Source organism: Scyliorhinus torazame, chromosome 16, assembly GCF_047496885.1.
Source record: "Scyliorhinus torazame isolate Kashiwa2021f chromosome 16, sScyTor2.1, whole genome shotgun sequence".
Classification (NCBI taxonomy): domain Eukaryota; kingdom Metazoa; phylum Chordata; class Chondrichthyes; order Carcharhiniformes; family Scyliorhinidae; genus Scyliorhinus; species Scyliorhinus torazame.
In genome coordinates, this window is record NC_092722.1 from 124,894,377 (window position 1) to 124,913,717 (window position 19,341).

At 50.3% G+C, this 19,341-nt stretch overlaps 1 protein-coding gene across 1 annotated transcript in view; it reads left to right on the forward strand.

Moving 5' to 3' along the window:
• LOC140392297 (interferon-induced protein with tetratricopeptide repeats 5-like) overlaps window positions 1–19,341 on the forward strand; it is a 43,039-nt gene that overhangs the window by 3,095 nt on the left and 20,603 nt on the right. The window contains exons 3-4 of the mRNA XM_072477613.1: window positions 4,527–4,540; window positions 12,351–12,413. Of these exons, the coding sequence (XP_072333714.1) occupies window positions 4,527–4,540; window positions 12,351–12,413 (77 nt within the window). The remainder of the gene's footprint in view (window positions 1–4,526; window positions 4,541–12,350; window positions 12,414–19,341) is intronic.

Here is a 19,341-nt window from a genome sequence, read left to right on the forward strand (position 1 = left end):
ACTCAGAGTGGGACGAAGAGCACGACACAACGCCACTGCTGTCACCAACACCCTCCACCATCGCAGAAACACTCACTACGGTTGGGCACTTTAGTGATGAGGCGTCTGGTACACTCACTGGTGCGCACAACACAGCCGTCCCGGTACAGCAGGTGGAGGTAGGAGCAGCAGAGGGACCGGGCGGTCGGAGGGCAGCCCAGGCCAAGCGAACATCTGCCGCCCAGATGGATCCCGGGTTCCTGCAGTTACCACCCACACATAGATCCGATGCAACCACCGACCCGGAGATGAGCGAAGAGGGTGACGGGTGGCTTGCGGCGGCTGCGGTCGCAGGTGGAGGAGTCCACCCGCGTCCAGGAGCTGGGAGTGGTCCCGGTCATGCGTGCCACCCAGGCTGACATCGCACGGGTGGCGTCCGCGGTGGAGGCAATGGTTGCGACGGTGTCAGACATGGGGAACGGTTTGCGAGGCCTGGGGCCTTCCGTGCAGGCGGCGTCTGTGGCCCAGGAAATGGCTGCCCTCTCACAGGAGGCCATGAGCCAGTGCCAGCGCCAGATGGCAGAGGCACTCAACGCCATAGCCCAGTCTCTGCAGGCCATGGCCCAGTCTCAGCAGGCCATGGCCCAGTCTCAGCAGGCCATGGCCCAGTCTCTGCAGGCCATGGCCCAGTCTCAGCAGGCCATCGCTGAGGGCATCGGCGCCAGTGGCCATGTGCGAGTCGGCGTCGCACTGTCACAGACAGGGTTTGCCAACCCCCTGGGCTCCATGGCTGCAAACCTGCAGACCCCTGTCGATACCAGCACGGGCCTCCAGGACTGGCAGCGCCAGATGTCGGGGGGGCGTCGGATGGCCAGTCCGTTCGCATCCCCCACCCATGTAGAGGCCTGGGGGCCATCGGGCACCCCGAGGGCGGAGGAGGTGGTGTGGTCCGTCCCGGCTCCCTCTGTAGGGGAGGTCCCGGTACACCGCGACACCTCAGACTCCCCCCCTTCCGTCCCAGGTGCATCGGGTGGGCAACGGGCAGGACAGGCTGGCAGCTCGCCATCCCAGTCGCCCGGGCCGCAGCCTGGCCCATCTAGGCCAGGACGCCCCAGGAAACGGCAGCCAAAGGGATCCAGTGTCAGAGGGCAGGAATCACAGGAGTCCACCTCCAGTTCTGCTGTACCGTCTGGGGAACCACGTAGACGTAGTCAAAGGGCCCGTAAGGCCAAACAATTAGACACTGAGTAAGTTGGCACGGGTGCAGGGCACAGATGAGTTTTAGGGGCTAGGGCACGTGCATGAACTCCTTTGGTTATTAAAGTCAATGTTACACCTACCGAAGCTGCCTTTGTGCTCTGTCCAAAGTGTGCGGGCGTGTGATGTACGTTGAGCGCAAGTGTGTGTGTGAGGGGTGGTCTTACCTCAGCCCCAGGTGAGTCTGCCCCCTTCCCCCTGGGCCTCCATCAACATCCCCCGGGCAGAGGACAGGACCGTGCGCTGCAGTGTCACAGCCGCATGCAGGGATGGTCCGGGTGGATGGTGGTACTGTGGCCATGGGTCAGACATAGTCCAACGATTTAGAGCCAGGAGCTCATCGGAGGCGGGTTGTCATCATCCTCCATGGCCTGCAATAGACACGCGTCCACCCGCAACTGTGTGAGCCCGGCCCGTTGTGCCGCCGGTGGATCGGCAATGGGGGGGGGGGTGGTGTGCATGCGGGTGGGGTGGGTGGGGTTGGGGAGGGGGGTGAGGGTGCTGGGTGGGTGGATGGGTGGGGGGTGTGGGTGGTCGGCTTTTGCCATGGTGTGCGGTCTGAGGCCATACTACCCGATTCCCACGCCCATCTAGTCAGTGAAGCGGGCGTCTATCAGTCTGTCCCGTGCCCGCTGGGCCAGCCGGTAACGGTGGACAGCCACCCGCCTGTGTCTACCCGGTCTGCCCTGACCATTGCCCCCATCCCTCTCATCTGGGGAGGACTGTGCCTCTTCCTGCTGCTCCTCCACTCCGCCCTCCTCTGCCTGCGGCACATCGCCCCTCTGCTGGGCTATGTTGTGCAGGACGCAGCACACCACAATGATGCGGCCGACCCTATCTGACCGATACTGGAGGGCGCCCCCAGAGAGGTCCAGGCACCTGAAACGCATCTTCAGCACGCCAAAGCACCTCTCGATCACTCCCCTTGTCGCTACATGGGCATCATTGTAGCGGTTCTCCGCCTCATTGCGTGGCCTCCGTATAGGCGTCATCAGCCACGATCGCAATGGGTAGCCCCTGTCGCCCAGCAACCAGCCCCTCAGCCGGGGATGGCGTCCCTCGTACATGCCGGGGATGGATGACCGCGACAACACGAATGAGTCGTGTACACTGCCTGGGTAACGGGCGCAGACGTGCAGGATCATCATGCGGTGGTCGCAGACCACCTGTACGTTCATCGAATAGGTCCCCTTCCTATTAGTGAACACGGCCCTGTTATCTGCAGGTGGCTGCACGGCGACGTGCATCCCATCGATCGCGGCCTGGACCATGGGGAACCCGGCAACGGCAGAGAAGCCCACGGCCCGGGCATCTTGGCTGGCCCGGTCCACAGGGAAGCGGATGTAGCGGTGCGCCATGGCATATAGGGCATCTGTCACTGCCCGGATGCACCGATGCACCGATGTCTGCGATATGCCGGACAGGTCCCCACTCAGTGCCTGGAATGACCCCGTTGCATAAAAGTTCAGGGCCACCCTAACCTTGACGGACACGGGGAGAGGGTGTCCCCCGCCAGTGCCACGCGGTGACAGGTGTGCCAGCAGGTGGCAGATGTGTGCCACAGTTTCCCGGCTCATCCGGAGTCTCCTCCTGCATTCCCGGTCCGTGAGGTCCTGGTATGACTGCCGGGGCCGGTACACACGGGGCGCCCTCGGGTGCCTCCGTTGCCGTGGGGCCGCGACGTCCTCCTCCCCCTCCTCGTCCTGTCGGTCAGGTGTCCCTCCAGCCTGGGCGGCTGCCGCCTGCCCCTCTGCGGCAGCCTGCGCCGCCTCTCTGGCACGCTCCTCCTCCTCCTCATCCAGGGCAACATAGACATTAGCGGCTCCCACCATGGCGGCCAACATCGCTGGATGATCTGAAAACATGACGGCCTGGTGGGGGGGGAGGGGAACGATGACATGTCATCATTGCCCATATCCCCTCCTCCCCCCAGCCAGGTGGCATGGACCGCATGGGTCCAACTGTTGGAGGCTGGCACCTGGCCAGGTGGACCAACTCACTTGCCCTCCCATCACCATCCTCGGCATGGACCCCCCCCAACCTCCACCTCAGCACGGACCCCCCCCAACCCCCAACCACCACCCCAGCACGGACCCCCCCAGCCTCCACCCCGGCACGGACCCCCCCCCAACCTCCACCCCAGCACGGACCCCCCCCCAACCCCCAACCTCCACCCCAGCACGGACCCCCCCAACCCCCAACCTCCACCCCAGCCCGGACCCCCCCCAACCCCCAACCTCCACCCCAGCACGGATCCCCTCCCCAACCTCCACCCCAGCACGGACCCCCCCCAACCCCCAACCTCCACACCAGCATGGACCCCCCCCAACCCCCAACCTCCACCCCAGGAAGGACCCCCCCCACCTCCACCCCGGCACGGACCCCCCCCCCAACCTCCACCCCAGCACGGACCCCCCCCAACCCCCAACCTCCACCCCAGCACGAACCCCCCCCAACCCCCAACCTCCACCCCAGCACGGACCCCCCCAACCCCCAACCTCCACCCCGGCACGGACCCCCTCCCCAACCTCCACCCCAGCACGGACCCCCCCCAATCCCCAACCTCCACCCCAGCACGGACCCCCCCAAACCTCCACCCCAGCACGGACCCCCCCCCCCCAACCTCCACCCCAGCACGGACCCCCCCCAACCCCCAACCTCCACCCCAGCACGGACCCCCCCAACCTCCACCCCGGCACGGACCCCCCACCCAACCTCCACCCCAGCACGGCCCCCCCCAACCTCCACCCCGGCACGGACCCCCTCCCGGCACTCCCCCGGAGCCCAGCCTACTCTAACCACCCCCCCCCCCCGCCGCACACACACACACACAAGCCGAGACACACCTCTCCTCACGCAATCAGTCTGCTGCCACGCCATTTCCTGCCCAGAGCCAACCCCCCAGGCCGTCACTCATCTCCACGCTGGTCGGCGTGAGCCTGGAGCACCGGGTCACGCCGATGAAAAGGAGGTTTGATTCACGTTGACGTGAACGGTCATCACGTCGACGGGACTTCGGCCCATCCGGAAGGGAGAATATCGGCAGGCCGAAAATCGGCTGCCTTGCGCAGACCCGTGACATTCTCCGCGGCAGCGGCGCCATTAACGCCCCGCCAACTTTTCTCTCTTCGGAGACTTCGGCGGGGGCGGGGGCGGGATTCACGGCGGCCAACGGCCATTCTCCGACCCTCTGGGGGGTCGGAGAATGACGCCCCTGATGTGGACCTTATTTTAAACACTTTGGGACATGTTCCATGTTAATGCTTGCTTTTTTATGTTTGTAATTTTAGATAAGGCATAATGAGTAAGAAATAGTTCAGCAATTGAATCATCTTTTAAATACGGTGCCTCATTTCTAAAATATGGGTGGAATTGTTAGGAGGTTGAAAGAAAATGAAAAGTAAAGAATTAGTAAAAAAAAACTGTTCGGGGTTTAGCTGCATTGAGAACTTGTAAGATGCAGTATAGTCTAGCACCAGGTTGGAACAGATTCTTTGTGAAGCAAAGCGGATATTAGCAGTCCAGAGACCTAGATCATAGTCACATTCAGCTGTAAAACTGAGCCCTCTCACAAATCAAGTTGGTGTGCAGAAAAGAAAGCAGCAGAAGTCTGTCTGAGTCAGCTCCCATAAATTCTATGCAAAACTAGAAGAAATAATTCCCAAAGGAAAGCTACATGCCCTGCGTGGTAATTATTTTCTGGATTTGGCCCATAGTGTTAAAACCTATGGGAGGTTGTTTTGGGAAATGTGCATTCTCTGAGTATAGGAAAGTAGATAGATTTAGATAGGGCGGAAATTTAAGCATACTGTCTGGGTCACCATTATTGTAAAAAATGTTGTTCTTTGCTGCTGCTTTTCTTGCTGTGTGTTTTAAAGTTTAATAAACATTTTGTTACTTGAATAATTTACAACAAGACTGATTTCTTTCCTGACTGGATTGCATCTCTTTTCCAAATCGTATGAATAAATAGGTAAGAACTGATGATCCAAGTTTGCCCAAAGGGATTTGCAATGTCCTCGCATTGAACACCAGCGGACTTCATAACACTGGAGAACAGTGCTCAGCTTGTTATCATTTAAATGTTTTTGTATAATTTTCCCAATTAAGGAACAATTTAGCGTGGCCAATCCATCTACCCTGCACATCTTTAGGTTGTGGGAGTGAGGCCCACGCAGACACAGGGAGAATGTGTAAACTCCACACGGACAGTGACCGAGGGCGGGGATTGAACCTGGTTCATCGATGCCGTGAGGCAGCAGTGCTAACCACTGCACAACCATTCCACCTGCGTTTCCAAATTATTTATTTCCTGCATGTAAAATGAGAGCCTAAAACCGGTCAATGAAGCTGAGCATCTCTGCTTTCAAATCAAATGGAATTTGTAAAACTGAGAACATTGTCCATCTGGGAGCTATAATGTAGTGCAGCCAGTAAAGGGGTGATGGGTCAATGGGAATTGCTACAAGTGTGGGCATGGGCAGCGGGACTTTGGATTAGCTCAAGTCATGGAGCATGGAATATCTGAGGATGGCAGGTGCAAATGTGTTGGGCTCCCAAAACACTGACAATAAGGTCTTGTAATAAACAATAGTTTATTCACTATCTGAGCAGCTACTTCATGCTTGTATTCTGCCCGCACTCCTGGGAGGAACTCCCACGCTCCTGATACGTGACGTTTTTTGTAGGATTCAGCTTCACCCCTATGGTCCTGATTCTGTCGAGGACGAGATGAAGAATTGCATCGTATTCTTTCACAGTACGACCCCTAACCAGGATGTCATCGACCAGGATTTTGTTGTTCTGCAAAGAGTTGTCTCATGTGCCGCTGGAAGACCTCGCTGCCAGTGGAGATCCCATAGGGCACATGAAGAAAATGATATATGCCTACTGGAGACATGAATGTGGTGACTTGGAAGATTCAATGGGAACTGCCAGAACTCACATTTTGCATCAAGGATTTTGAACACTTTAGCATTTGGCACTTCTGCTATCACCTTTTTCACTGTCTTCACAGGATAATGAGGTCTGAACAGTGCTTTGTTCAAGTGCACTGGGTCAGTACATATCCTGACCGTGCTATCTTTATTTAATGCAGCCACCATTGCTGAAACCAATTCTGCGGTCTCATCTATAGGAGTTATGGCACCAAGTGTTGTCACCCAATGCAACTCATTGAGTACTTTCTACTTCATGGCTACTGGTCCTCTTCTCAGAGAAAAAGTTATCGGAGGTACAGAATCATCGGATATACCAGCATATATACAACTGGTAGCTTATCAACAGCATCACAGTTGAAGAGACCTCTTTATGTTCTCATTTCTGAGGCCTGTTGTAAAGCATGCGCTTCTTGACCAAGAGGACTGAGTATTGCTTTCCCAGAGAACTAATATTCACCTTACATTCTGCTCAACTGTATGGAACCTGAAACTGCCCTCTGTGCAGCGGAGGGTAGCTACACCTTCGGTGCATGTGGTTTGTCTCCCATAAACCATGATGTCCACCTGGGTACTGGGAGAAGGCAACAAAAAGATAGAATGAGACTGTTGGGGTTTCTGAAAATAATGAGACAGCGACAAATGTCTCAGGCGGCCTGTCAGAGGGGTACAAGAGGAGTAATGCAGAAAAAAGAATAGAAATAAGACGTAGAAGCGACAAAGCTATGGGCTACAGTCAAGAAGAACATTTAGGCCAGTCACCACTCTAGCCAATTCTGGAAAACCAGCAGAACAAACAAGTAAGGCCTGAGGCAAAGACTCCTGGGACAAGGGAGATCCAAGATGACCTTTTGAGGCTCTGAGGAGAAATCCTGATCCTGTTTTATAGTTTCAGTACAGCATCACTCCTGGTCAGAATGTCACTCTTCTGGGCCCCACTCTATCTTGTGACCATTTTTCTGGTTCTCGGTGGCTTCCTACTTCACCTCTGCTTTTTGAACAGCAACTGATTCTTCACACTTTCCTGGCCCTTCGTCACCATGGAAACATCTTCTGCAGTGCATCCTCCACCTTTATCTCTCTTTTTTCAGTCTACTGTTCGGCATTTGTTATTAGCCGCAAAAAGCATAAGAAGTAGATGTGCCATGATTTAAGTTTGTAAAAACATAATGCAGTTTATTGAGAGCTGTTGCTTCAACAGGGACAATGGTAAACTCCCCAAAATCTTGCCAAATGCTCTGCTGACATCACTACAGATCATGTGATGTTTCACCAGTCAATGGTGTTACTTGAATAAATAACATATACTGATTGAGATAAACACCTGATCATCTTATTTTTGTTACATTGCTTTGATCCATTTCAGCTGTTTATATTTTGTTTTGGGATTAAAGACTATCTCCTTGATGGTCATAGGTTTCACTCAATTCTGCTGTATCGACATGAAATATTTCAGTTGTACCTCCAACTTTACTGGTGTCAATCAGGTCTGGTGTGAAACACACATGATATTGCTCATGTTAACGTTGAGAGTTTAGCACATGCTGAACTTGAGTTTGAAAACTGCACTCTGAATAGCTCAGCAATAGATCAATGCAGTCAGTCTGAACTGCCCTGGAAATTGGTTTCAGTCTGTTTTCAGACACATGACGCACTCTGACACAGCCTGAACATGAGGCTTGACTGGTGTTGGACGTTGGGCCTTATGCAAAATATTCCAGGCTGTGGACACTAATTGGGAGGTGAGAGGAAGCATCCCAAATTTTGGAACATTAGTTCATGTCAGGCAGTGACCCTCAGGATGGTGCTGGGAAGGATGGGATGGGTGGGGTTGGGGAAATGGGTGAGGGTATGTTGCCGATTGAAAAGTTGTTGAATACATACTCGCAGAGTCTCCAGCAGAAGTAATATGAACAGACCAGCTATTATGGATACTGTGGGATAGAAATTGGTCATGCTATTTTTGAAACACAGGGATCATTGTTCATGCCAGATGTTATGCAAATAGTCAGCATGCAAATTTGGTCCTGTCTCTCATTCCCTGATGGCAGTAAGACGTCTTACAACACCAGGTTAAAGTCCAACAGGTTTGTTTCGAATCACTAGCTTTCGGAGCTCTGCTCCTTCCTCAGGTGAATGGAGCATGATGGCAGCTCCCTGATGGCAGCATTGATCTGAGAGTTTGTGCTTGTGCTCAGGCAGGGTATGGGGGCGGGGAGGGAGCATTCACAGAGAGCACAGTGTGTTCTACTTAAAGGCACTCTGCCCTCTTCAAAGCCGTGAATTTAAAGGGACTGCTGCCGAATGCTATAAGAGAAATAAAACACCAGAACATGAAGAGGGCTCTCAGGACCAGAAAAGGTTGAAGGACCTCGCAGGGGAGGGCACGGGACAGTGAACACATTTTCACATGACACTTGACCTAACTGACAGTCACAACTGTCAACTCAGATAGTGGCACAGCATGTACCTTGGAGACAAAAATAGATGGAGGATCAGCGTGTGGTGAAATCACCAGACATGAGTAAACTACAGCCAAAGCAGGGGGCTGGTTGTGCCAGCTCCCTACAAGGTGAGGTCTGAAACGAGTTCTGTTTTGGGGACCCAGATGAGGACCTCGAAGGGGTGAGAAAGGGGAACGCAGGAGGGATTGCTCACCAAGATAATCAAATGTCATAGAATCATCGATTTTACAGTGCAGAAGGAGGCCATTTGGCTCATAGAGTCTGCACCGGCCCTTGGAAAGAGCACCTTATTTAGGCCCACACCTCCACCCCATCCCCGTAACCCAGTAACCCAACCTACCCATTTTGGACACAAAGGGCAATTTAGCATGGCCAATTCACCTAACCTGCACATCTTTGGACGTGGGAGGAAACCGGAACACCTGGAGGAAACCCATGCATACATGGGGAGAACGTTTAGACTCCGCACAGACAGTGGCCCAAGCCGGGAATCGAACCTGGGACCCTGGAGCTGTGAAGCAACAGTGCTAACCACTGTGCTACCATGCTGCCCGTATGTGTTGATTGTTTCCTATTATTTTCACGGTGCTTAGAGGAGCTCAGCTCCAGTTTGACTGAGGGACTGACTCAGAGTTTGCTCCTCTGGGCAGCCCCTCCTCTACCTGGGCAGCAGACCCAAAGTCACTGCAATTGCTGCCCATATTGCAGCCCCTGTGTGGACAGGTCACCTACTCCACTGCCCTCCCTGCCAGGTGACAGTAACACCCTGTCAAATCCCGGACTAAACCACAACACTTCCATAAACAACCCACTCTCCATTCAGAAACTTCACAACAGCAGAAATTATTCTAAATTATCCTTACTGCAAATTAAGCTCCTGCCATTTATTTAACACAAATGCTGTGTCTTGGTTACAGCTGAACACCTTTTGTGAGTGACACTTGAAGAGATTGAATGGCTCTGTCTGGTGAAGTAAAAAAAACTCACCACTATTCTTAGAATTCCCCCGATACCAAAAAGGGTCAATGAGACATTTTTAATGGTGCTCAAGGATTCTCACTCCCTGACTCCTATGCACTTAGGTGGGTGCTATTCGGTTCAAACTAGTGTTTCAAGTTATCCCCCGGTATAACCCATATCTTCATAGAAGAATTTTATCTACTTACCATTTAGTAGCATCGATCCTGGGTCCCGCATTGCTATGTAAGTAAAGTAGACTTTACTTTTGGTCTTCCTCAGATGGATTCGCTGTTATGCTCGGTTGCTATGTTCTATTCTTCCCATGACCAAGCTATGAGAGCTGACTCTGCTGTTTGTCCCCTTTTTTAGGGTTTATATTCTCCTTCTAGCAGTTATTAAGTTTATATGACATTATCGTAAAGTAACTTTATTTTACTCTTAATTGTACAAGGTACCTTTAATCTGAATTATTTCTAACACGACTAGTATTCATGTTGAGCATGACTTCAGCTCATCGAACTCTGATTACATTGTTTCCCTTGTGATGTTCAAAAGTGCTTTGATCCCAGAGGGGTGTTACATCTGGTTTCTGTCATTTCTAAAATTGCTTTATTACCAAATAATGCCCCCAGCTCAGAACTCAGACTCCGATTTGGGGCTAACGTGTGTTCACGTGGACACGTTGTCTCCAGCTTCCCGTATTCACCTGGTGTCAGCAGAATTTCACACCTGAACATTTGTCACCCAATTCAACTGAAGATCCGAGTAATTCTTTTGTAGCTGCTTACTAAAGTAATTAACTTCAAAAAAGGTGCGAAATATTGCTTTTTTCAATATAACTAAAGTTCAATCTGCTGTGACTTAAAAGACATGCATCAGTTTTACAGCTTGAATAGTCACAAGCTGTTTTCTTAACGCCTGTTTGATAAAGGCTATCTCCATTTCAAAACCTTCTTTTGCAGTTGCTGTTAACCCTTCATGGGATTTTTCCCTACATTCTTTCATGTACCTTAGGTCAGGTATTGAATGTTTCAAATGACATATTTTCCCATTTTTACTTTTACACTGGTTCAAATTCACAAATAAAACATCAAATCACCATGACAGCATCAACTCAGGCTTCTGCACAGCAGGAGGTCCCCATGTGGACACCAGTCCAATGATTGGTTGCTCCACAGGGCAGATTGGAGGTGATTGGAGTAGATGCAACTTCCCAATTGGAGGATCCCTCATTGCCGAAGCACCATAGCCACCAATGTTATGCATTTGAATATTCTGATCCAGAAGTCATAAACAATAATTGAACAAACATTAATTCAGGGTACCTTATTTTGCTTTGATGGTGTTAATTTTTGTCAATTGATGAATTACCAATTATGGCAATTGATGAATTGATGAATTACTGGCAAGTTCACGGATGACACCAGGTCGGTGGAGTGACAGGTAGTGTTGAGGATTGTCAGAGGATACAGCAGGACGTAAATAGGTTGTAGACTTGGGCAGATAAATGGCAAATGGAGTTCAATCCATACAAATATGAGGTAATGCATGTTTGTAGGTCTAACAAAGCAGGGAAGTATACCATAAATGGAAAAACTCGTAGGAATATAGGATGAGAATAGAGGGCTACTGACCCTGGAAGTGTAGAAGATTTTAGTTTAGACGGGCAGCATGGTCGGTGCAGGCTTGGAGGGCCAAAGGGCCTGTTCCTGTGCTATACTTTTCTTTGTTCTTTGTTGTCAGAGAGATCTGGGTGTGCAGGTCCACAGATAGCAAGGGCTGTTTAGCACAGGGCTAAATCGCTGGCTTTGAAAGCAGACCAAGACAGGCCAGCAGCACGGTTCAATTCCTGTAACAGCTTCCCCGAACAGGCACCGGAATGCGGCGACTAGGGGCTTTTCACAGTAACTTTATTTGAAGCCTACTTGTGACAATAAGCGATTTTCATTTCATTTCATCTTTGAAAGTGGCAACACAAGTGGACAAGGTAGCCATGAAAGTATACGGAATGCTTGGCTCCATTGGACGGGGCATCAAGTATAAACACTGGCAAGTCATGCTACAGTTGTATAGAACTATGGTAAGGCCGCGCTTGGAATATTGCACACAATTCTAGTCGCACACTACCAGAAGGATATGGAGGCTTTGGAGAGGGTGCAGATGAGGTTTACCAGGATGTTACCTGATCTGGAGGGTGTTAGCTATGTGGAGAGGCTAAAGAGACTCGGATTGTTTTCATTAGAACAATGGAGGTTGAGGGATGACCTGATAGTGGTCTACAAGAAATGGGGGGCATGGATAAAGTGGATGGGGAGACACTCTTTTCCAGGGTGGAGGGGTTAGTCACCAGTGGCCATAGGTTTAAGATCCGTGGGGCAAAGTTTAGAGGAGATGTGCAAGCAGGTTTTTGACACAGAGGGTGGTGAGTGCCTGGAACGCGTTGCCAAGGGAGGTTGTGGAAGCAGATACATTGGCAATGTTCAAAAGGGATCTCGACAAATACATGGATAGGATAGGGATAGAGGGATACGGCACTCGGAAGTGCTGAGGGCTTTGGCCAAGGGTGGTATCATGACCGGGTACAGGCTATTGTTCTCTGTTCTCTGTTTTTTGTTTTTTGTCCTTTGTACTTTTTTGTTTCATTTCCCTGTGTCAACGCAGGCACTGGACTCTGAACGGTATGTAGGGTGTGGTAGGTGGGTATATATATGTGTGTGCTGGATGATTTGGACACCGCATTTTGTTCTTCCAGTTCGTCAGACAACAGAAGTCAAAGTGAACGAGCAGCCTGTCTATTCGCTCAGATCATCATGAGGTAAGAGAGATTAATTTAGTGCATACAAGTTAGAAGGTTCCTCGTTCTTAGTTTGATCCAATCCCCTTACTCTGGGAAGCTCCTTTCCCCACTGTACAGAATTCCGACTTTCTCCAAATGCCTCTTGTCTCAGTTTAGTCGGTTCTCTCAGCTCTGTGCACACACACAAGGAGAGTTTACCACTGCACCAAAACTGCCGACTGTCAGAAGAAATAAGAGACAAAAGGCAGATTTGTTTATAATATTTTATCAGGTGATATTTCAAATGTAATTTGAATTAATTTCCACTCAGACTTTGCATCAAATACAAGTTAATTGTACTGTCAATTCTGTATTGTCAGAATGTTTAATCAGATATTCAGTCAGTGGGCTCAGACAGACTTTCTGGATTTTGGTTATCTGGAGCTATTTACTCAGGTCCTGTTCTCTGATCCAGTGACTATTTTGTTGCTTCAATCTCTGTGTCTCCTGTCCCATCCTCAAAGCAGCTGTAAATATTCCTGAATCTTCCATTCTGGGGAGTGGCCAATGACTAAATGTCGTTGTTGATTCACCCCGGGATCCACTGACATGGGAAGTTTGAAGTGCTGCTTTCAGCCTCTGCACTGACTGATGTCAGTCCCCGGGCAACAGTTTTCAACCCCCTCCTGAAAATGCTCAACACCCGTCCGCCTCCCCCCTTCATTGACAATGTTCACACCCCACGAACAACAATGTTCATCCCTCCCCCTCCGACAATTGTCAATTCCCTGTATCCCGACAATGTTCAATGACCTTTCCTTCACTGGGAGTAAGCTCAGCACTTGGCCACCCGACTCTGTTTGTTGTTGGATTCCAATTAAATCAGTCAGTGTCAGTCACACCCGACTGGAATATCTGGGCCGTTATTAATCTCTGAACCAGACCTTTTTAAAATGCGAAGTGCCTGGTCGTTCCGAATTCCATGCTCCTTATTGGACATGTCTGATAATGTTTCAGGGTGTTAACCATTACATAAGAAGAAAAACCTGAATCCATACAAAATTATTTCACAATCTCAGGACCTACCAAAGTAGTTTACAGCCAATGAAGTATTTCTGAAATGCGTCACTGTTGCTAAGCAGAAAATGCAGCATCAAATGTCCGCACAGAAAGCTCCCACAAATAGCAATGTGAAAATGAACTGGCAACCTCCTTTAGTGGTGTTGATTTGAGGGATGAATGTTGGCCAGGACACTGGGGAGAAGTCACAGCTTCTTCATTGTGAAGTTCCACGGGATCCTTTCCATCTACCTGAAAGGACAAGTGGAACCTTTCTTAAACATCTCAGCAAAAACTCTGTAACTCCCTCAGTGCAGCACAGCAGTGCCAGCCTGGATTATGTACCCAGGTCTGGTGAAGGTAGATGGTGACTAAAAACAGCTGAGAAATTAGAAGAATGGAAATAAAAAGGTGATGGGATTCAGAAGGGGAGCTGTGGAAGGGGGTGAATTGAGGGGGAGGGGGGCAATTACCAACTTATACTACAAGGTTACTTCAATGCGCTCTTAATTTTGTTAATCATCTCTTGCGTGGATCCTGATGCAATGACTTCTAGAAATTGATATAGACAAAAATCCTAAACATTCCTCTATTCAAATGCAAGCGACTGCCTCAAATAAATTAGATTAGATTAGTGTGTCATGACATATCCTTCCCATGCAAGCATTTTTTTCTTTCTGTTTATTACGAATGTAGAGAACCTATTTTTTTTCCAATGAAGGGGCAATTTTAGCGTGGCCAATCCACCTACTCTGCACATCTTTGTGTTGTGGGGTGAGACTCACGCAGACATGGGAAAAATGTGCAAACTCCATATGGACAGCGACCCGGGGCTGGGATCGACCACAGGTCCTCGGCGCCTTGAAGCAGCAGACCAACCACTGCACCACCATGCCACCACAGCAGACCTTTCTTTAATCAGCTTAAACTTGTCCATATAACTGGGCGGCACGGAGCACAGTGGGTAGCACTGTTGCTTCATAGCTCCAGGGTCCCAGGTTCGATACCCGGCTTGGGTCACTGTCTGTGTGGAATCTACACGTTCTCCCTGTACCTGCGTGCGTTTCCTCAGGGTGCTCCGGTTTCTTCCCACAAGTCCAGAAAGATGTGCTATTAGGTGAATAGGATATTCTGAATTCTCCCTGTGTACCCAAACAGACGCCATAATGTGGCGACTAGCAACTTCTCACAGTAACTTCATTGCAGTGTTAATGTAAGCCTACTTGTGACAATAAAGATTATGATTATAACTCACTGGGTCTGATATGGTGACGATCCCCGTATGAACCAAGTTTTGCTCCATAGGAACACAGACTACTTCAGTGTGTGAGGAAATGAATGAAAATGAAAATCGCTTATTGTCACAAGTAGGCTTCAATGAAGTTACTGTGAAAAGCCCCTAGTCGCCACATTCCAGCGCCTGTTAGGGGAGGCTGGTACGGGAATTGAACCATGCTGCTGGCCTGCCTTGGTCTGCTTTAAAAGCCAGCGTTTTAGCCCAGTGTGCTAAACCAGCCCCCTAAACCAGGAGTTGTGAATGGTGCTGAACATGGTGCAGTCATTGGCGAACTATCCACTTCTGACCACATGATGGTGGGTAGGTCATTGATGAAGAAGCTGAAGATGAATTCGCCAAGGACACTACCCTGAGGAACTCCTGCAGTGATGCGCTGGGGCTGAGATGAGTGATATCCAACAACCACAACCATCTTCCTTTGTGCTAGTTGTGTATTCATGGTATTTCTCGTGCGCCCTCATTAGTAGCCTTGCAGGGGAAGAGGGGTATTGTAAGAGATCGATCATGTACCATTTTCGGCATAATCATCCATTTGCTTGGGCAAACGGGCAATGTAACATTGCAGCCTGTAGCATTAACATCTCAAAATAAAGTTCTTTGTTTGTTTGAACCTCTGAGACCTGTAGACTTAATTTTAAAACCACCACATAAAAATAGACAGAGGTAGGCGAACAGTTTTTGTAGGCACCCAGAAAGAAAAATAAATAATTGAGATCATTGCTGCACGAAAGCCGGTGAAAAGAGAACCAAACAATGGTTGCAGCCACTGGAGGAACCAAACAAGCCGAAGAAAACAACTTTTGAAAGAAGCTCACCACAAGCTCTGCCCAAAACGATCCATGAGAGTCCCGGGAGCACCGGGAGTACCAAGTATCCTGCAACAACAAATTTAGAGCTGAGGGGTGTTGTAAAGCATGAAAGAAAAACAGGCTGAGCATAAGTTTGCCTTGGTTTGGGAAACAAGAAGCGAGGTGGTGCTAAAAATCCGTGGCCCATTGTGCACATACAGGTGCTGCCGTGATGAAAAATGTTGAGAGTTGGGACTGTTTGATGAGAATACAGAGCAATGGAGCTCATATACAGAGAGATTGAACTATTTTGTTCAAGTAAACAAAATTGCACAGATGTAAAGGTCCCAATATTCCTCAGCATAAAGTGGGGAAATCATTTAAGCCCCCGAGGATTCTTATTTAGCCGGAAAAGCCAGGCATGAAAACCAAATTATGGAAATATTTCAGAGCCAATATTCACCAAAACATTTGATCACCACAGAAGGGTTTAGGTTTCATAAGTGCAACCAAGGGGAAGGTAAATTGATTGTACAGTTTGTAACTACCCTGGAAAGACTGGCTCAACACTGTAAATTTATTCAATGATACTATCAGAAATAGATTAGTCTGTGGTTTAAGGGGCAAAGCTATTCAAAAGTGATTAGAAACCAAAAGCAATCTGACCTTAAGGAAAGCTATGGAGGTTGTTGTATCCATGGAATGAGCTGCCAAAGAAACTCAACAGTTGCGTTTGAGCACAATAATTCACAAGAACACAGACACAGACTCACACTTACCATAGGTATGCAAATACTGGGCACTCAGCAGCAGATTGTTGGAGCAAAAACATCATGTGTAGAAATTGTGGCAGAAAAGGCCACATTGAGTGTGCTTGTTGTAAAAAGAAACAAGCTTCAGGCAAAAGTTACAAAAAGCAAGAACTGAGAAATTAAATGGAGAACTGAATAAAGGAATAAGCGTCCATGTGGAACAAAAAGGACATGAGAAGAAACTCAAAACACAGTCTGAAGATGAACTTCCATCAATATTCTGTCTATTTCTGGTGAAACAAACTGTTACTAGGTCACTCCATTACAGGGCGGTCAGCCGGTGAAGATGGAGGAGGACACTGGGGCAGCCGTCTTACTGGTAACTGAAACTGTTTATCAAGAAAAGCTCTGACATATTGCTCGAAGAAAACCTCGGAGATAGTGTTAAAAACCTACACTGGAGAAATATTTCCATTGAGGGGCCGTATTGCTGTAATAGCGCATTTAGTTGGAGAGACAGCAGATTTGTCCTTGCACATTGTCAAAGGGAATTATCCAGCACCAATGGGAAGTACTTGGCTGGAAAAGATTGTACTAAATTGAACCCAGGTAAATCTCATGCCATATTCCGAATCAAGAATACCCAAAATCTTGAAGACACATGACATTTTCTTCAACGGTGAGCTGGGAATCATGAAGGAAGTCTCACTAAATTTAAAAATTAAGGAAACAAGTCAGGCGTAATACTTCCAAGTCTAGATCAGTGCCATACGATATCAGATCGAAGTTAGAGGCAGAATGAGAGTAGCTGGTCAGAACAGGAATCTTTGAACCTGTTAATGTGAGTCATTGGACAACACCGATCATACCCGTGATGAAAAAAGATGGATCTATATGCATTTATGGTGATTTTAAAGTCACTTAATTCTGCACTGCCCTTGATTGATGACCTATTTTCTGGTCAGTCAATTTACCTCAGTCAAGCATACCTTCAACTGAACATGGATCCAGATTCACGACAGTTCACGACGGTTGTAATAACAGTGTAATAATAATCGCTTATTGTCACAAGTAGGCTTCAATAAAGTGACTGTGAAAAGCCCCTAGTCGCCACATTCCGGCGCCTGTTCAGAGAGGCCGGTATGAGAATTGAACCCGCGTTGCTGGCATTGTTCTGCATTACAAGCCAGCTGTTTAGCCCACTGTGCTAAACCAGCTCCTGTGTGACAATCAACGGGTTAATTCAATATAAAAGACTACCATTTGGTATCAGTTCCACACCAGTATTGATCCAACGAGCTGTGGACCAAATTTTAAGCTGATTACAAGGAGTCCAGTATTATTTCGGTGAAATCTGGTGACTGGAAAGCATGAGGAAGAAACGGGTAAAATTCTGCACCTCACAGCGCCGATACCAGAGTTCGCTATGAGGCAAAGAATTCTGCATTAGTGAAGAAAACGGGATCGGCGCCGGGCGCAGACCCATTTCCAATATTCTGGGCCCCATTGGCTAGGTTCGCGCCTCACGCCAACAGGTCGGGCATCATATTCTCCAGGCCCACGTGATTCTCCAGAACTCTGGGCCGGGAATCATGGGCGAAATTCTCCATTATCAGCGCAAAGTCCGCCGATCGGCGCAAAAAACGACGCAAATCCGACTTGCGTCGCGTCGGAAAAATGGGTCGAAAGTCTCCGGCCCGAAATGGGCTAGCAGCGAGGTAACGGGATCCGCACTTGCGCACGTGGTTCACGCCGTGCAGCGTCATACGCGTCGCACGGCGTGACGGCTCATAAGGCCGCGCTGCTCCCCCCCACCCGAACGGAACACCCGACCGGAACACCCGACTGGATGGCTGGCCGCCGCTCAGCCCCGAGGTTCGAGTCACGGGATGTGGAGGCGCTCCTGGATGCAGTGGAGCAGAGGAGGGACGCCCTGTATCCCGGGCACGGCCGCAGAGTTGCCCCACGCCACAGCCGGCGTCTGTCTAGGGAAGTGGCAGATGCCGTCACCGCTGTGGCCCTGACACCACGGACAGGCACCCAGTGCCTCAAGAAGGTGAACGACCTCGTCAGAGCAGGCAGGGTGAGCCTCCCCCATATACCCGCTCCCCCCATATCCCCCTCCCCCATATCCCCCATATCCCCCTCCCCAATATCCCCCCTCCCCCATATCCCCCCTCCCCCATATCCCCCCTCCCCCATATACCCCATATCCCCCCTCCCCCATATCCCTCTCCCCCATATCCCCCCTCCCCATATCCCCCCTCTGCCATATCCCCCTCCCCATATTTCCCCTCCCCCATATCCCCCCTCCCCCACATCCCCCTCCCCATATCCCCCCCTCCCCATATCCCCTCTCCCCAATATCCCCCCTCCCATATCCCCCCTCCCACATATCCCCCTCCCCCATATCCCCTCCCCATATCCCCCTCCCCCATATCCCCCCTCCCCAATATCCCCCCTCCCCCATATCCCCCCTCCCCCATATCCCCCTCCCCCATATCCCCCCTCCCCCATATCCCCCCTCCCCCATATCCCCCCTCCCCATATCCCCCCTACCCCATATCCCCCCTACCCCATATCCCCCTCACCCATATCCCCCCTCCCCTATATCCCCCCTCCCCCATATTCCCCCCTCCCCATATCCCCCCTCCCCAATATCCCCCTCCCCATATCCCTCCTCCCCATATCCCCCCTCCCCATATCCCCCCTCCCCCATATCCCCCCTCCCCATATCCCCCCTCCCCCATATCCCCCCTCCCCATAACCCCCCTCCCGTATCCCCCTCCCCATATCCCCCCTCCCCCATATCCCCCCTCCCCCACATCCCCCTCCCCATATCCCCCCTCCCCATATCCCCTCTCCCCTATTCCCCCCTCCCCCATATCCCCCCTCCCCATATCCCCCCTCCCATATCCCCCTCCCCCATATCCCCTCCTCCCCATATCCCCCTCCCCATATCCCCAATTTCCCCCCTCCCCAATCCCCCCTCCCCCATATCCCCATATCCCCCTCCCCATATCCCCCCTCCCCATATCCCCCTCCCCATATCCCCCCTCCCCCATATTCCC